Source organism: Pyrus communis, chromosome 3 (assembly GCF_963583255.1).
Source record: "Pyrus communis chromosome 3, drPyrComm1.1, whole genome shotgun sequence".
Lineage (NCBI taxonomy): Eukaryota > Viridiplantae > Streptophyta > Magnoliopsida > Rosales > Rosaceae > Pyrus > Pyrus communis.
Window position 1 is genome coordinate 25,358,708 of NC_084805.1, and position 15,957 is coordinate 25,374,664.

At 37.4% G+C, this 15,957-nt stretch overlaps 2 protein-coding genes across 3 annotated transcripts; one reads left to right on the forward strand and one right to left on the reverse strand.

The window, feature by feature from the left end:
- Nucleotides 1–3,677: 3,677 nt before the first annotated feature.
- On the reverse strand, nucleotides 3,678–8,151 carry LOC137729033 (putative hydrolase C777.06c). 2 transcript variants are annotated; one of them, XM_068467852.1, is made up of 10 exons: nucleotides 7,870–8,151; nucleotides 7,628–7,763; nucleotides 6,479–6,606; nucleotides 5,983–6,130; nucleotides 5,788–5,893; nucleotides 5,088–5,146; nucleotides 4,961–4,996; nucleotides 4,776–4,885; nucleotides 4,521–4,581; nucleotides 3,678–4,159 (listed from the first exon to the last, which is right to left on the reverse strand). In XM_068467852.1, the coding sequence occupies exons 1-9, from the start codon at nucleotides 8,031–8,033 to the stop codon at nucleotides 4,524–4,526; spliced, it is 945 nt and encodes a 314-aa protein (XP_068323953.1). In that variant the 5' UTR covers nucleotides 8,034–8,151; the 3' UTR covers nucleotides 3,678–4,159; nucleotides 4,521–4,523. The 2 variants fall into 2 exon arrangements, with proteins under 2 accessions (XP_068323953.1, XP_068323954.1); XM_068467853.1 differs by having other exon boundaries at nucleotides 3,846–4,159; nucleotides 4,502–4,581.
- An 813-nt stretch (nucleotides 8,152–8,964) lies between these two features.
- Nucleotides 8,965–11,815, forward strand: LOC137729359 (pentatricopeptide repeat-containing protein At1g09900). The gene has a single exon (XM_068468294.1). It carries the CDS (start codon nucleotides 9,053–9,055, stop codon nucleotides 11,585–11,587), a length of 2,535 nt encoding a protein of 844 aa, XP_068324395.1. The 5' UTR covers nucleotides 8,965–9,052; the 3' UTR covers nucleotides 11,588–11,815.
- The last annotated feature ends 4,142 nt before the right edge of the window (nucleotides 11,816–15,957 follow it).

Genomic DNA, 15,957 nt, shown 5'->3' on the forward strand with positions numbered 1-15,957 from the left:
GAAAGTGAGAGAAAGTGTGGCGTTATTTATGGAGGTGGTTAGAAAGAAAATGAAACTTGATCAAGGGGGCATCGCAGTCTGTTTCTTTGGTCTTCTTTGGCTTGGTTTGAAAAGGACAAAGGGATGGCTACCAGTAATAATAATAATAAATAAATAATAAAAAATAAAAGACTTGGAAGCTGGAAGCATAGCAAACATGGAGTGGTTGTTGGTCTTGTGCATGCTTTGACTCTTTCTAGACGTATTGACAGTGTTGCAGATGTTGAAATTTTGTGTTCCAAATTTAACATACAAGATAGCAGAAAAGATAGGTGGATACATGTATCATCCATGATTATATATTGTTTTAGTGTTGGTTTGGATGTGCTTTTAAGATGATTAAAAGCGTTTTTGGTGAAAATATTTTTGGAACCAATCCTTAGTAAAAATGTAAGTAGATTTTGGAAAAGCACTTAAAGTGCTTCCTGGAATAAGCACATAACCGGTGCTTCTTGCAGAAAACACTTTAAGTGTTTTTGAAACAAAAAAATATTTTCTCTAAAAGTGCTTTCAATCATTTAGTTTTAAGGCATATGGAAACTAGAAGCGCTTTCAAGTAGTAAAGAAAACATTATTGACAATGTTTGAAAAAATAAATTTCGAACTTTTCTTGAGTTATAAAAGCATAGGAACCGTGGCAAAAATTAGGCATCTAATGGTGGTACTTACCAGTATTTTGGCGACCGATGATATTTTTTATTTTTAACAAACCATATTATCTACATTAAGGAGATGAAGAAATTAGCTAAGTCTTACAATAAACTAACTATAAGAATATGGTTTAAATTCATCTTTGACGAGAATTGAATCTAAAATCTTTAACTTACAAGTGAGCAAAAAATTATTAGATTGTAATACTAAGTGGAATCGATCAATAATATTTACAAGAGCCTTTAACAAGCTTTCACCACCGTTAACAAGACACAATAACTACAAATAGTATCAAATTTACTATAAATATATATATCGTTCTCGCATTTGTGTTAAGTTAAGTTATTAGTCGAATCTAAAACTGTCTTCGTTCCAATAAGGTATCAATGTACCATTTGCGGATTCACACCACCGTTAAGAAGACATGCGTGGAGACATATGAAGCTTACTTCTAGTAAATATTATTGAGAAAATAATTGGTAATTAGTAATTTGGTATTGGTGGGTCAACAAATTGTAGGATCTTGTTGTTGGAAGAACTAGAGAGCTGTTTCTGTCCTTATTGACACAATTCACGCACACGTGGCACGTTTTCGTCGGCCTTACAAAAAGAGTGACGGTGGGAGTCAGAACGTCCGGTGGTCCTTCCTTCTCCAAAGAGAGAAAACGTCATCGACGAAAATTTTGATTAGTTTGAGAAATTTGGCAGTCAAAGTATGGGTTTGAGTTTGACTGGTCAATTAGAAGATTTAATTTGAAATGATCAAAACCACCCACCATTTATAAACAGACCCGGCTTCTTTGCCCTCCTAGTTTTCATACATTTTTATCATCTTTTATTTTGTGCGATCACGATTAAGTCATGTTAATATTTTATATTGATTTTTTTATAAAGATAATAAGACAAAAAGCAATAATGATATAAAATGTTAATGTGGTTTAATCGTGATCGCACGAATAAGAAGGGATGTGAGTGTACGAGAAGTGGAAGGGCAGAAAAGTCAGGTCGTTTATAAACTTGAGTAAAAAGGAGATACCAATTGCCAAGCACAAGTCTCTTGAACAGTTACCATTCGCTTGAAGTAATTAAATTGCCTATTTCCAAGACAAGTCTTTATACACTGGAAGTGTTCTTAAGTTATTTCCAATCGAAGTGGTTAAATATAACATTGTCCAAAACAAAAATTCTGAAGAAAAAAAATTATTTTTAAATGAACAGTATCATGTTATATTCATATACCATCTCCAATCAAATAGAATAAACATAGCCTATAAATAATTTATTAGTTTTAAGCTTATACATTACATTTATTTACTAATTTAATTAAACTACCATACGATGTTTTCAAATCTGGGCGTTGAATTTGAATCAATTATTGCAACTGAGGAGCTGAACCCTAAAAAAGAGCTAAGAAGGAAGCTACATTTGTCTAACTTGATGCCCTTTTGACCAAATAATGACCTGGTAAACTTCATAACATTATAGTTTAGCCATCCGTTTCAAAATAATTTTGGACAAATTAAACCATTTTTTTGCTTTTGGACTTTTAGTCCTCTCCATTGGAGATGACCTTACTGTCCAGCTTCCTGAAAGCACCATGCTTCTACTACTGTTGCACACTCAATCCACAACTCTAGCTATGAGGAAACCAATCGCATTCGCATTGCAACGGACAAAGATTTCTGTCCTCCCACTTCCGGTGCCCTTCCATGCCTCCTGTTTGTGTGATCACAGTTAAGCCACGTCAATATTTTATATTACTATTTATTTTTGTCTTATTATCTCTATAAAAAAATATATATAAAACGTTGACGTGGCTTAACCGTGATCACACAAAATAGGAGGGCACGGGAGGGCACCGGAAGTGGGAGGGTAGACAATCCTTGTCCCATTGCAACAACACCATTTGGCTCAAGTTTCGAAACCTAAACTAAACGAAAAGAATTTCCATACAACGAAATGTGATTGTAACAATATCTAAAATCAATTACACAGTCAAGTAAAAAAAATTAAAACGCATGACAATGCGAACCTGACTTGGATTACCGCATTCTAACACCCAGTAGTAGAATCTTCTTGTTGGAAGAACTAGTGAGCTGTTTCTGTCCTCATTGACACAATTCACGCACAAGTGGCACGTTTTCATCGGCCTTACAAAATGACTGACGGTGGCAGTCAGAACGTCCGGTGGTCCCTCCTTCCCCAAAGAGGAAAAACGTCATCGATGAAATTTTGATTAGTTTGAGATATTTGGCATTCAAAGTATGAGTTTGGGTTTGACTGGTCAATTAGAAGATTTAATTTGAAATGATCAAAACCACCCACCATTTATAAACTTGAGTAAAAAGGAGATACCACTTGCCAAGGACAAGTCTCTTGAACAGTTACTATTCGTTTGACGGAATTAAATTGCCTTATGTCAAGACGAGCTTTTACATACTGAAAGTGCTTTTAAATCATTTCCAATCGAAATGGTTCAATATAGTACTGTCCAAAACTATAATTTTGTAAATAAATTTATTTTTAAATGAATAGTATCAGGTCATACTCATATACCATCTTCAACCAAATAGAATAAACATAGCCCATCAATAATTTATTAGTTTTAAGCTTATACATTACATTTATTTACTAATTTAATTGAACTACCATATGATGTTTTCAAATCTGACAATTGAATTTGAACCAATTATTGCAACTAAGTAGCTGAACCCTAAAAGAGAGCTACATTTAACTAGCTTGATGAACTTCATAAAATTATAGCCTAACCATCGGTTCAAAATAATTTTGGACAAATTAGACTATTTTTTTGGTTTTGAACTTTAAACCCCTCTCGATTGGAGATGGCCTTACTGTCCAGATTCCTGAAAGCGCCATGCTTCCAGTACCGTTGCACACTCAACCCACAGATCCAGCTATGAGGATACCAAACGCATTCGCATTGCAAGAACACCATTTGGCTCGAGTTTCGAAACCTAAACCACACGAAAGGAACTTCCATGCAACGAAATGTGATTGCAACAATATCTCAAGTCAATTACACAGTCAAGTAGAAAAAGTTAAAAACGCATGACAATGCGAACCTGGCTTGGATTACCGCATTCTAACACCCAGTAGTAGTAGCTAAATTTCTCTCTAACCAGAAAGCGTAATCGTTCAATATTAAATGATTGTTGAAATAGTTAGTGATCAAATGCTGTAACATCACACTGTATTAACGTAAATGTAGGCTCACCATAATACAAGTTTGATGAGCGTAAAGTTTCCGTCTGTCGTCGAAGTGAAGTGGGTTTTGGTGAACTAACTGTTCTAAAATCCCTGTAAAATAATTTTACGTCTTCAGAGACACTGGTTGATACAACCACCGAGTATGGACTTCAAGAATATTGCATGCATCTGCTTTCCTCCCATCAACATGGGGATGGAAACTGTATATGGTATATTCATCTTAATGCACAGCAGCATTAACCTGCACGTAAAGCACAAAATGTATGAGCCTTTTTTTGTGCATCTTTCGACTCTATTTGCGTAAGGTAACATGAGACGGGAAAAAAATTTAGTTCAAAAGATTTTAACGCTGTTCAGTTGGAATCCCACTATCACATGTTCTCTCGTTTCAAGTCACTTGTAGACTCGAAGATGCATGTGGTTCTGAGTGGAGGGAGGTTGAGGAAAGGATTGAACGAAGAAAATCACTCCACGAGTGAGTAGAGGTAAAAAAGGGATTGAGTTACTTTCATTTGCCCACCTAATCGAGTTCTCATTAATCTTTGCATTTCAAATACGTACTTGCATTAATACCAAAATTCACCTAATGTTTCACGGCGCACCTTTCATAGGTCTACAGGCACTCTCAAACCATCATGCGCAAGCTGCACTTGAATCCCTTCCCTATATGCAAACAACAGAAAAGTTGAAAGCTTAAGTTTCTTTAAGTAACAATATTTCTTACCCGTACAGAAAAGTGAATTGCAAAAGTAGTTCCATAATTCAATTTAGTCTCAACTCTAAAGCTAGATGATGAAAGCCACAGAACCCCTGGACTGTTATCCAATTTGATAAAGGAATGCGATCATAATTCTTACCTCTCAGACCATTCCATAAGAAACTTATTGTCTACATGGTGATCAAACTGATGAGTCATTCCAATTAACAGGGCTTTTTTTGGACAAATCCTCTTCACGGCTTCAAGAGTCTGTGAACATTATAGTCGCTGCCATGAACATTTGGCTATAACAAATAAAGATATTTTTTTCGTGTATAAACCAACCTGTGGGAGGCAAAGGTGAACATTATGGGATCCAGTCTGCAATGAAACAAAAGGCAAAGCAGATTATGAAGAATATGCCTTAATAATAACAGGAAACACAAGATGAGCTAACAGACTTTCTCCTGACCTTGAATAGTGTGTCCAAGATAAGAAGATCCAACTGTCCAGCTCCATCTTTTGAAATAACTGCAAGATTCAAATGTATGGTTTTTCCAAATAAAAGGTAAGAAACATAGAGAATGTTTCGTAAATGACACAGCAGATCAAGAGCAAGGGCATGTTCAAAGGATCAAATGTTTTGGGAAGGCGTTTTATGCCAAGAACTAATTCTCCCTACTAAAGGTGAGAAAGTTTCTACGAAATGTTTCTCCGTAAGGAACAATCCCCATAGCCAAGCAACCAATTCACTTAAGAAGTCATTTTTCTTATAAAATGTGAAAGACTCATCCTTATCACTGCATAAGTTAATCCAAATTTATTGACAAAGAATAAACTAAAATGGAAATGATAAAATGTCTCAGAGTACTTATACTCTCCTGTGTAAAGGGTTTTCCAAGTGCTTTGTTAGCAGATTAAAGAGTGGGAAGGTCAAAACGAACTCAGCTATAAGGTGTTTTACGAAGGGAATCCTAAAGATCTTATCTTCAAATACTCTAACATAGTTTACATTTCCCTTAATCACGATTGAGCCCCATCATTTGGGAAATGTCTAACAATAAAATTCCCTAACTATTAATCTATTCAGAAAATAACACTAATATGTTTACAAAATGCACTGACAGTATAAGAAATATCCATAAAGTACCAAGGAACTAAGCAATACTCACCATATTCTGTGCTTGCAGGAAAGCGTGAAACGTCAGATATATACGCTATTCTACATCTTTCACCAAATAGATAACCCAAACAAATATAATCCTCCCCATGCATCACCTAATATAAGGAATAGCAGTAAGAAACTCCAAGAATAACAAGAAATAGGATTTTCATATCATGACTGAGTAAGGTTTGATGAGAGTAACCGGCAAAGGAACAAATTGTAGGCCTGACACAAGAAACGGTGTTTCAATACTCTCCTCAATTATCCTCCAGTCAAGTTGTGATACTCGTCTCACTTCTTGTCCTTCAACAAGTTTTTTCTTAACCAGGTAAGGAAATTTCACTGCAATGCTATTCAAAGGTAAAACAGACACATTAAGATTCATTTGTATTTAGTATTTACACATAAACTGAAAAACAAAAATATCAGATATAATGCCTAGAGTAATTTCTTTTACATATTCCTCAGTCCACAGTTACAATTTTTTATTTTTTATGTGAATCCTAGATTTTAAGTCTATAATGTAATCAGAGCAGACTAAGGATTTATTTCCATCAAAAGAGATGGAGCAACAAAATACCAAAAAGAACATCAAAGAATCACACGGTCATAAGTATTGCACTACTTGCAACCGTATCCAGATTAAGCTAAAAAAGCAAAACTTTGCCTTTGAACCAAGTTCACCCAAAAGATTGTACCTCTCCATTGCATAATGACTTAGGTAGATGGGAGTAGGATCAATGTCATTTGTGGGACTATGTGGTTGAATGGCACGCATATCATCCAGACCAAGAACTGCATCAGCATGTTCATGAGTCAAAATAATCTGCAGTTGGTGAAAAATTAGTTCTTATACTCCCTGTATTTACAATCTTTCAAATACCAATAAATAAGGGAATTGTTATTGGCACTCCAAAAATCTCATTCTACACTCCAAACTTTCTATATTTAGAAAGAAAAATACACTTGTGAGGAGTGTAGAATGAGATTTTTGGAGTGCCAATAACACTTCCCTAAAATAAAAACTTGGACGTAACAGTAATCGTGTTATCTTTGTTATTACTGAAGAAACCTCTATTACTATTCTGCGTGTACATGCAATGCCCAATATACTCCAGCCACAAATGGTAATTACACACTGACCCACATCTTCAATTCAACCGCCCATTGTTTTAAAATGTTTACTTTTATGATCTCTGTCAAATACCCACTCCTCTCTTTGACACTCCTACAACTTTCTCATTCCATCCCCAACTCTTACCACGTTTCATGCGCATCATGATTGCAGGGACCTTCCAGTGCACAAAAATTCATTGTATACATACAAAACTGCGATTACAATCTATGAACATAACCAACATCCACAAATTACTTTCAAATAACTCGCCATTTTCACTTCATAAATTTTTTCTCTCTTCCAAGGACAAGTTACAGTCACATTGGGGGGAATTCTATCAACTTTCAAATAGTTTAGATTAAAAGCACCCATAACCTATGTAAGCTCCCCCACTTCAAGATGGTTCCGCACACTCATACCATGAAACTACCTCTTCCTAATCTGGCATGCTACTGAAGTTCTAGCAAATAATTCATAGAAAGCAAGCATCCCACCACCATATCGCACTACAATGCTTTCCAAACAAAACCAATTTCTTTCCTTTAATTTCTTGCTTTTCGGAATCCCTCCTTGTGAAAAGCAAATGTACATCGCGTAAATAAATTTCAACCCTTTTAAAAGCATCCAAGTCAAAGCTAAACATGCATTCGTCTAAACCATTGATGCTAATCGGCCAAATGTTCCGAAGATCATAACTAGTCATACGAAAATGTGCACAAACAAAACTCACAGAATCAACTCTCGGAATCTTATAGCGAGTGAACCATCGAAGCACTTGCTCCCGGAACGTCTTTCCGACATCGATCAATATGTAGCTGTGGTTACCATCGCTTCCGCAACGATCAATCAAAAGCGACGTATTGCACCTGCAAACACAAATCGTTCAAAAGTTTTTTTTTTTTTTCCCCACTTTCCTTCACTTTCTCGGGATACAAACAAGCACAAAAGGGCAGATCTAAATCTCAAAATTACCGGTAATTAGGGTTTTGGTCCGGGGGGATGGAGAGCGCCTGAGCGCAGACGTGGCAGGGATCGGAGGCCTGGATCAGGCACATTGCGTTGGGAACGGCGCTGGAGCACCCGGTTCCGAGAAAGATCAGCGCCGATCGACCGCCGTCTTGGTTCCCGGCCGCCATTGGGGTCTCCTACACGGAAGACAAGGGTTTCGGTCTTTGGGGGCGAGGGAGAGAGAGAGGAAGAGCGAGAGAACTGGCGGAAGAGGGAATGGAGAAATGAATATGGGAATATTTGGGGCGACACATGGCCCGGGAAATGTTAACGGTTGCGTAGGTGGATATTTGTCTACGTGGCCGTGATCTATTGGTTCCTGTTGTTTCCGAGGTTGGTAAGTTGGAAAAATATGAATGGAAAAATAGCGAGTTTGATATCACGTTATTATGTCGCGTTAAAAAATTAACTTTTTCTTTTCTGTTACTGTTGAAGAGGACTATGAGATTTTAATCTAAATACTGCAATAAAGAAAAAAAAAGAAGATAAATTAATGTGATAACAAGTCAAATTCACTATATTAAATTTCAACAAACTAATAAAGTCATAACTAAAATCAATTTTTATATTGTAATTAAAACTATTTTGATATGTATGGTTTAAAGATCCGTTGAATGTCACTTCTGTAACTCAGTCATCTTTCTTTTTTGTTTTTTTTTTTTTTTTGCTTTAGAAAACAGGAATAGTGGGTTGTAAAAACTTTTAGGGCCGTTTAGTGAGTCGGATAAAATAAATTATGTGCTTGTAATCCATAGTGGGCAACGGGTTATAAAACCCTTGTTACCTTGGATTAGAAATCTAAAATAGTATCTCATCCGTAATGTTGTTTACTCACTTCAAATAACAGTAGAGACTCAGATCCATTTTAATTGATCCTATCGCATCCTAACCTGCCCGCTAAATATGACTTTAAAGGGAAACGTAAAACGTTATGGGCTCAAAAGAATATAGATACTCCTGTGGACGGGCCTGGGTTGAGAGTGAGACAATAGCCCACCATCGATACGCCGTCGTCCCGCCCGTCCACGCCGCTTTTTACTCCCCCTCCACAATGAACACCCAAACGAAAACCCCATTTCTACTCATTCATCTCAGATTGTTTCCATTCGTATTTTCTTCACATTTCAGAGCTTCTGCGGCAACTGCAATGCTCTGTGGTCGTAGCCGTTGCGTTAGAACTGTTGGAACTCGCGTCGGACCTCATAACTCTACTACCGGAAAGGCGCTTGCCTGTGAGCCCACTAGCCATTTTTCTGGGCACCCATTGATCTTCGCCGAGCTCGCTGCATTTTTCTCATCGTTTTCCTCGAGAAACTCCGACCCAGGTTCTGATTTTAGCTCTGAATTCAAAGCTCGTTCTTTTGACATTGATGGTTTTGGAGATTCAAGTAATGGGTATGACAGAGCTAGGAAAATGGGTTCTGAAAATTTCGGGGATTTGAGTCTCTTAGGGAGTAGGAAGAATGATTGCGATAATGATCAGAGTAAAAAGTTTGGTATTTTTGATGACATTGAAGGGTCTGATGGTGGAGAAGAAGAGAGTAGCGGTGACGAGGATGATGACGGTGGTGGTGGTGGTGGTGATGGGGATTTAACGGTGTTGGATTCATCGAATCGGGTTCACGAAAAAGGCGAAAACTTTGGGAGAGTTGATGGAGATGAAGAGGAATTCAGGCATCCATTGGTGAGAGAGGTTTGTAGGTTAATTGAGTTTAGGTCAGGTTGGAGCCCTAAGCTTGAAGGAGAATTAAAGAACTTGTTAAGAAGCTTGAAGCCGAGGCAAGTTTGCGCCGTGTTGAAGTCTCAGAGTGATGAGAGAGTTGCTTTGAAGTTTTTCTATTGGGCTGATAGGCAGTGGAGGTATAAGCATCACCCAGTTGTGTACAATGCAATGCTTGAGGTGTTAAGCAAGACTAAGTTGTGTCAAGGTGCTAAGAGGGTTCTCCGTCTTATGGCACGTAGAGGAATTGAGCGTAGCCCTGAAGCTTTTGGTCGTGTGATGGTGTCTTATAGCAGGGCGGGCAAGTTGAGGCATGCCCTGCGTGTGCTGACATTGATGCAGAAGGCCGGAGTTGAGCTTAATGTGTCAATGTGCAACACTGCAATTCATGTTTTGGTGATGGGGAATAAGTTGGAGAAGGCTTTGAGGGTGTTGGAAAGGATGCAACTTGTTGGAATTACACCAGATGTTGTCACTTATAATTGCTTGATAAAGGGGTATTGTGATGTGCATCGCATCCAGGATGCATTGGAGCTGATTGATGAAATGCCGAAAAGAGGGTGCGCGCCGGATAAAGTTAGTTACTATACTGTGATGGGTTTCCTCTGTAAGGAGAATAGGGTCGAAGAAGTGAGGGGATTAATGGAGAAGATGATTAAGGACAGTGGATTGTTACCGGACCAGGTCACTTATAATAATCTTGTCCATGTGCTTTCTAAGCACGGTTATGGAGATGAGGCTCTTGAGTTTTTAAGGGAAGCTGAAGAGAGGGGACTTCGGTTTGATAAGGTTGGGTATAGTGCAATTGTTCATTCATTCTGTAAGGACAGTAGGATTGATAAGGCAAAAGAAATTGTGAATGAAATGTTCTCAAAAGGTTGCACTCCAGATGTTGTAACATACACTGCTGTTCTTGATGGGTATTGCCGGCTTGGGAAGGTGGATCAAGCTAAAAAGATGCTTCAACACATGTACAAGCATGGTTGCAGGCCTAATACCGTATCATATACAGCCTTGTTAAATGGGCTTTGTCGTAGTCAAAACTCATTAGAGGCAAGAGAGATGATGAAAGTGAGCGAGGAAGAATGGTGGACTCCGAATGCCATCACTTATAGTGTTGTGATGCATGGGTTCCGTAGGGAAGGGAAGTTAGTTGAGGCTTGTGATATCGTCAGAGAGATGGTTAATAAGGGTTTTTTCCCTAACCCAATCGAAATTAATTTACTAATTCAGTCTCTTTGCCGAGAAGGGAAGATAACTGAGGCTAAACGTTTCATGGAGGAGTGTCTAAGTAAGGGATGTGCAATTAATGTTGTAAATTTTACAACTGTGATTCATGGATATTGTCAAAAGGATGACTTGGACGCTGCTTTGTCATTGCTTGATGACATGTATCTGAGCAACAAACACCCAGACACGGTCACTTATACAACAGTGATCCATGCGTTGGGAAAGAATGGTCGAATACAAGAGGCGACCGAACTTATGAAGAAGATGCTGGGAAAAGGGTTGGATCCGACTCCAGTAACATACAGGACAGTCATCCACTGGTATTGTCAAATGGGTAAGGTGGACGAGTTATTACAATTATTGGAGAAGATGTTCTTAAGACAAAATTGCAAAACAGCATACAATCAAGTGATTGAGAAGCTTTGTAGTTTTGGGAATCTTGAGGAGGCTGATAAACTATTAGGTAAGGTGTTGAGAACAGCTTCTAGAGTCGATGCTAAGACGTGCCATTCTCTTATGGGTGGTTATTTAAGAAATGGGGATCCTCTGTCAGCATACAAAGTGGCTTGTCGAATGTTCAACCGGAATCTTATTCCTGATTTAAAGTTATGTGAGAAGGTGACCAAGAGACTGATGTTAGATGGAAACTCCAAAGAGGCAGACAACCTAATGTTACGTTTTGTTGAGCGTGGATGCATATCAAACCAACATCAGGAACATTTGCAAAGCTAAAGAGAACTGTTCTGAGATCAGACTGCAAAAAGTATCGTTTCTCTCCATACAGCATCATCTGCTGCTGATGTTCTGTCATGAAGGGCTTTAGTATGGTAGGGCCTTCTTTTCTTTATTGGTTTCTCGATTGTATATTGACTGCGTATTTTCGTAGCATTCTTTCTCTATTTGGAGAATGTGAACTTATCTTGTATATTCATGAAATGTAATAGAGTATGGCCTTGGATAGGGAAGTCATTTACTTGACCCCAGTGAACTAGTCAAGAGAGTCGTATGCACTAACCATAGAGCTTCTATGTCCCTTATGCATTTGCAGTAAGAAAACTAAATCCACAATTTTGTGGCCCTCGCAAGAATGGAGCTACATGTATCTTCCACAGCTGGTGCTTTCGGAGACTTGCTTTTGTGAGCTTTCGGTGAATGGCTTCGTTTGAGTGTTTAATTTACTCTGAATAACTTCGAGCACCTAGCAAATAGAAACTACAATGTTTGGAAACAAAGGAAGCTTATGTGGTTAAAAGTTGATGCAGATCTTTTTTCCAGTGAACGGAATATGAGATTCCACAAGAAATGGAACCAAACTTCTCATAATGGTGCAACTCCTAAGAGCTGATTAGCGGAGATTAGGCGATATGTGACTTAGTTTTGAAGAGGGATCCGTTGATTTTTCTGTCTCGATCAAGCAAAAGGGTTTCCCGGCTGCAACAGACTGGTTTCTTCTTCACTGTGACCCATCAAACGTTATCTCATTATTGAATATCGACGTTCAGTGCAACTATGTTGTGGGGCTTCACTTTTGCATTATTTGAAGAGATGAAACAATGTCTGCTTCATCGAGGACAGCCCATCCGCTGCCAAAGATTCTACTGTTGCATGCATAAGCAGCTTAGTATCTCATTCAGCTCTGTGAGTAGTCTTTGTTTACTGCCGCTGTATATTCTTAAACTTCTGTAGCAGTAGTATGTTGATTAGTGCATTATTTGAGGTACCTGTTGAAACTTGTGCAACTAGAACACTGGCATTTGCGTTTAGTTTCTGCCCACGTCGTCTCCTGCCATGTAAAATATCTGACACTGAGTTCATTCTTGTTGGAAGTATGCCTGTCTTGTGGATACTGTTGTGAAACGTGTCCAGTCTACCGTATATTTGTCCCTAAGAATGCACAAACGTTTGTTTCGTAGTGTGTGGTGTGTGGTATGTACTGCCTTGATTTGGCCCTTATATATTTTCATTCATTTCCTTGGACGCTGCTTGCATTGGGGAACAAATTACTGATTACGCAAGAAAAAGTCCATATGTTACATGCATAATGCATAAAATCATCAGGGCGTAGCTTTTGGTTTTTTCGGGTTTTTCCAACGTAACAATCAGTAATCGCGTGTGCACTACGTCTGCACCAGTACTTTTGCTTCTTCTTCCTCCTTTTTTCTGGAGATGTTTCTCTTGGATTGATGAATTTACTTTCATTGATGTTTCATATTTTCGTGCCTGGCCGGCCCGATTGCTGCTTCTCTTGTCGATGTAATACGAAACTGAACGAGATAATGGCATCTGATCTTTCAACTATTTGTCCGTTTGAAGTACTTCAAAAGAAGTGATGCTGTGCCCTACAGTACACTGGTGTAAGTGATGCACGGGAACTACGAACGTCCACTGCAGCGATGCATCCCACATGCCGTTGCATTGCAGAGTTTTTGCAGCAAAACTGACGACCATATGTGTGATCAACTCAGCCAGTTGTTTACAGTGAGCACTAGAATAATTGAGGGGCACATAATTGGTGAAGCTTGAAGACTCTGACATTATTGTGCCTCCAATATTAAAATCGATTGAAGGTGGCCCTTCAAAGGACTGCTGAGATTATTGTACCTAAAGCGGAATAAGACCCCTTCCGTGTCTTCTCACTCTTGGCGAGATGGCACACAGAAGGGTGTGCATTTCCGTTGCAGGCAAGTCACTCTACATTCAAATTCACTCACCGGCGGAGCCACATTAAGGGTTACCCTGGGCTGTAGCCCAGGTAGCTTTTGATAGAAAATAAAATTTACATGTAATTTTTATTGATTTTCGAATGTAGCCCACCATATATTTAGTCACTGATTCGAATTCTCTTGGTTTAATTATATAATACAGTTTACAAACCATCTCTTTTTCTCACATCTTTTTTCTCATCGCTTCTTGTACATGTACAAGTTTGAATTTATTTGAATGACAAAAGTTCTTAGCTCACCTTGTGAAAATTTTCTTAAGCTAGCTGATACTGTAAAAAATATAGTATCAAGTTTTTTTATTTATAAAGATTTAAATCTTTAAGCTAGTCCATCCGGTGAAAATTTTCTAACTCCGCCGTTGAAGACACTAACTAAATAACCAATTTCTTTCCTTTCTTGTTGAATCGATCATATGCGACCACACATTGACAATTGACAATTGAATCGATCACATGTCGATAACTATGTCTATAAGTTCTTGGTATCAACAACATCAAATTTCACATTGACGACAAGTCTACATTAAATAAAATGCAGTTAATATAGAATCATTCTACTTTCAGGCATGTATGTTGACTATAAATCTTATCAAATTAAACAAACGAAACTCTCCCATGAGGCCAAAAGTCTCAAATTTTTTAGAAAGATTCTCAAGCCAACGAAATCAACTTGGAATAATTGGCAGGAAATGCACCCCACTACAAGAACCAAGAATTAATTGTTGAACCCCATATGCAATGCGAAAAGGGAAAAAGTGGTAAAAAGGGGCATCAAAGTGCTTTTCATGATTTATTTCCTTTAATTATTTTATTCCAATAGTCCATTCCCTTCCCCCTGTGACTCATATTTTTTTAATCATACATGACAACAAATCTTTGATGTTGAACGAGAATATTAGTCAATTATTGTCCACACTTCATTTTTTTTTCCTTCTAAACTTCTCTTCCCTTCATCTCTTGAGTGGGACAGACTTTTTAATGTGCTGAGAATATAGAGCGTTACATCAAGTGTAATATACAATTGGTTGAAAACTTGAAAAAAAAAAAAAAATTCCAACCGATTGTATTATGACGCTTGGTGTATCACAGTATTAGACAGTGTTTCTGGCACAATGAAAAATTCTCCTTGATTGATAATTAACTTTGAAGTTAATTCTTTGTTTAATTATTAGCATAAAGCATAAGACACATATAGTAAGTGGTATCATATGATTGGGTTTTGTTCACTCTTCATAAACCGAACTGAGACTTTGAAATTGCACTTATACATACCAAGTTTTGTACTAGCATAGTCAAAAGTGTACATTCCACCATGCATGCATTGTCAACTACTATTGCCCTTGGAGAGTGAGTTTAAGACATCTGATGACAGAAACTAAGGAACCCTTTTTAAAAAATAATTAGTTAAGTTAGAGTAAATTTTTGATATGTTCTTTTTATTACGATAACTCTCATATTAATTAAGATTATACGGAGTTGATGAGATTCACGAGAATCATACAATACAAAGAATATCATACTTAAACAACAATTGTCTTACAAATGATGTATTGGACAATCCTTACTCAATTTTTTTCTCGTTAAGCTAGATAGCTATCTACATCAACACTCAACAAACCTTTTCATTTTATGTTTATTGAAGAGAGTTGTTATTAGACACTAAAAATGTCATTTTAAGCTAATCCCTAAATACGCAACAAAACCATATATCAAAGCAGGGCATACTCATACTAACTCTACGATCTAGTGATATGATATTCTTCACTTGAAGTTGAAGGTTTCAGGTTTAACGCACTTGGTAATGAGTTTGATACCTAAATAGTACAATTGGCTTGTGAGGTTTACCCAACTCAAAGTCGAATCCTAAATTCTCACTTACTTGATATTAATTAGTTAGAAATTAATTTATTTTAGTAAAGGGAATCACTTACCAACCAGAGGTGTTAGGTTAGGAAAGATACAAAAATAGTGGGATTCAACAAACATAAGCATAAAACTCACCCAGAATCCAAAAAGAAAAGTTTGGTAAAAAATGACCTTGGATGATCTTTGTGGGGACAAATTAAGCAATGAATTGCAAACCCGTTAAGAAATGATTTTTTTTCTTTCTTTGCGTATCTTATTTACTTTCGACTTTTGAATTATATAAATTAAAAAAAATCAATAAATATGTACAAAGAAAATATAAAAAAGCCTGTAGAAATCATTTTTCCCTACGAAATCAACCAAACTCCCCTCTCATCTCCAGAGAAGCAATGAGCCTGTGTTATGCCTCACACTATACTTCACACGTTACATTTGGAAGAAAATTGAGGTTTTAGGGTTTAGGGTTTAGGATCTTTTTACGTGTGATAAATTTTCAAACTTAATTCGTAGATAA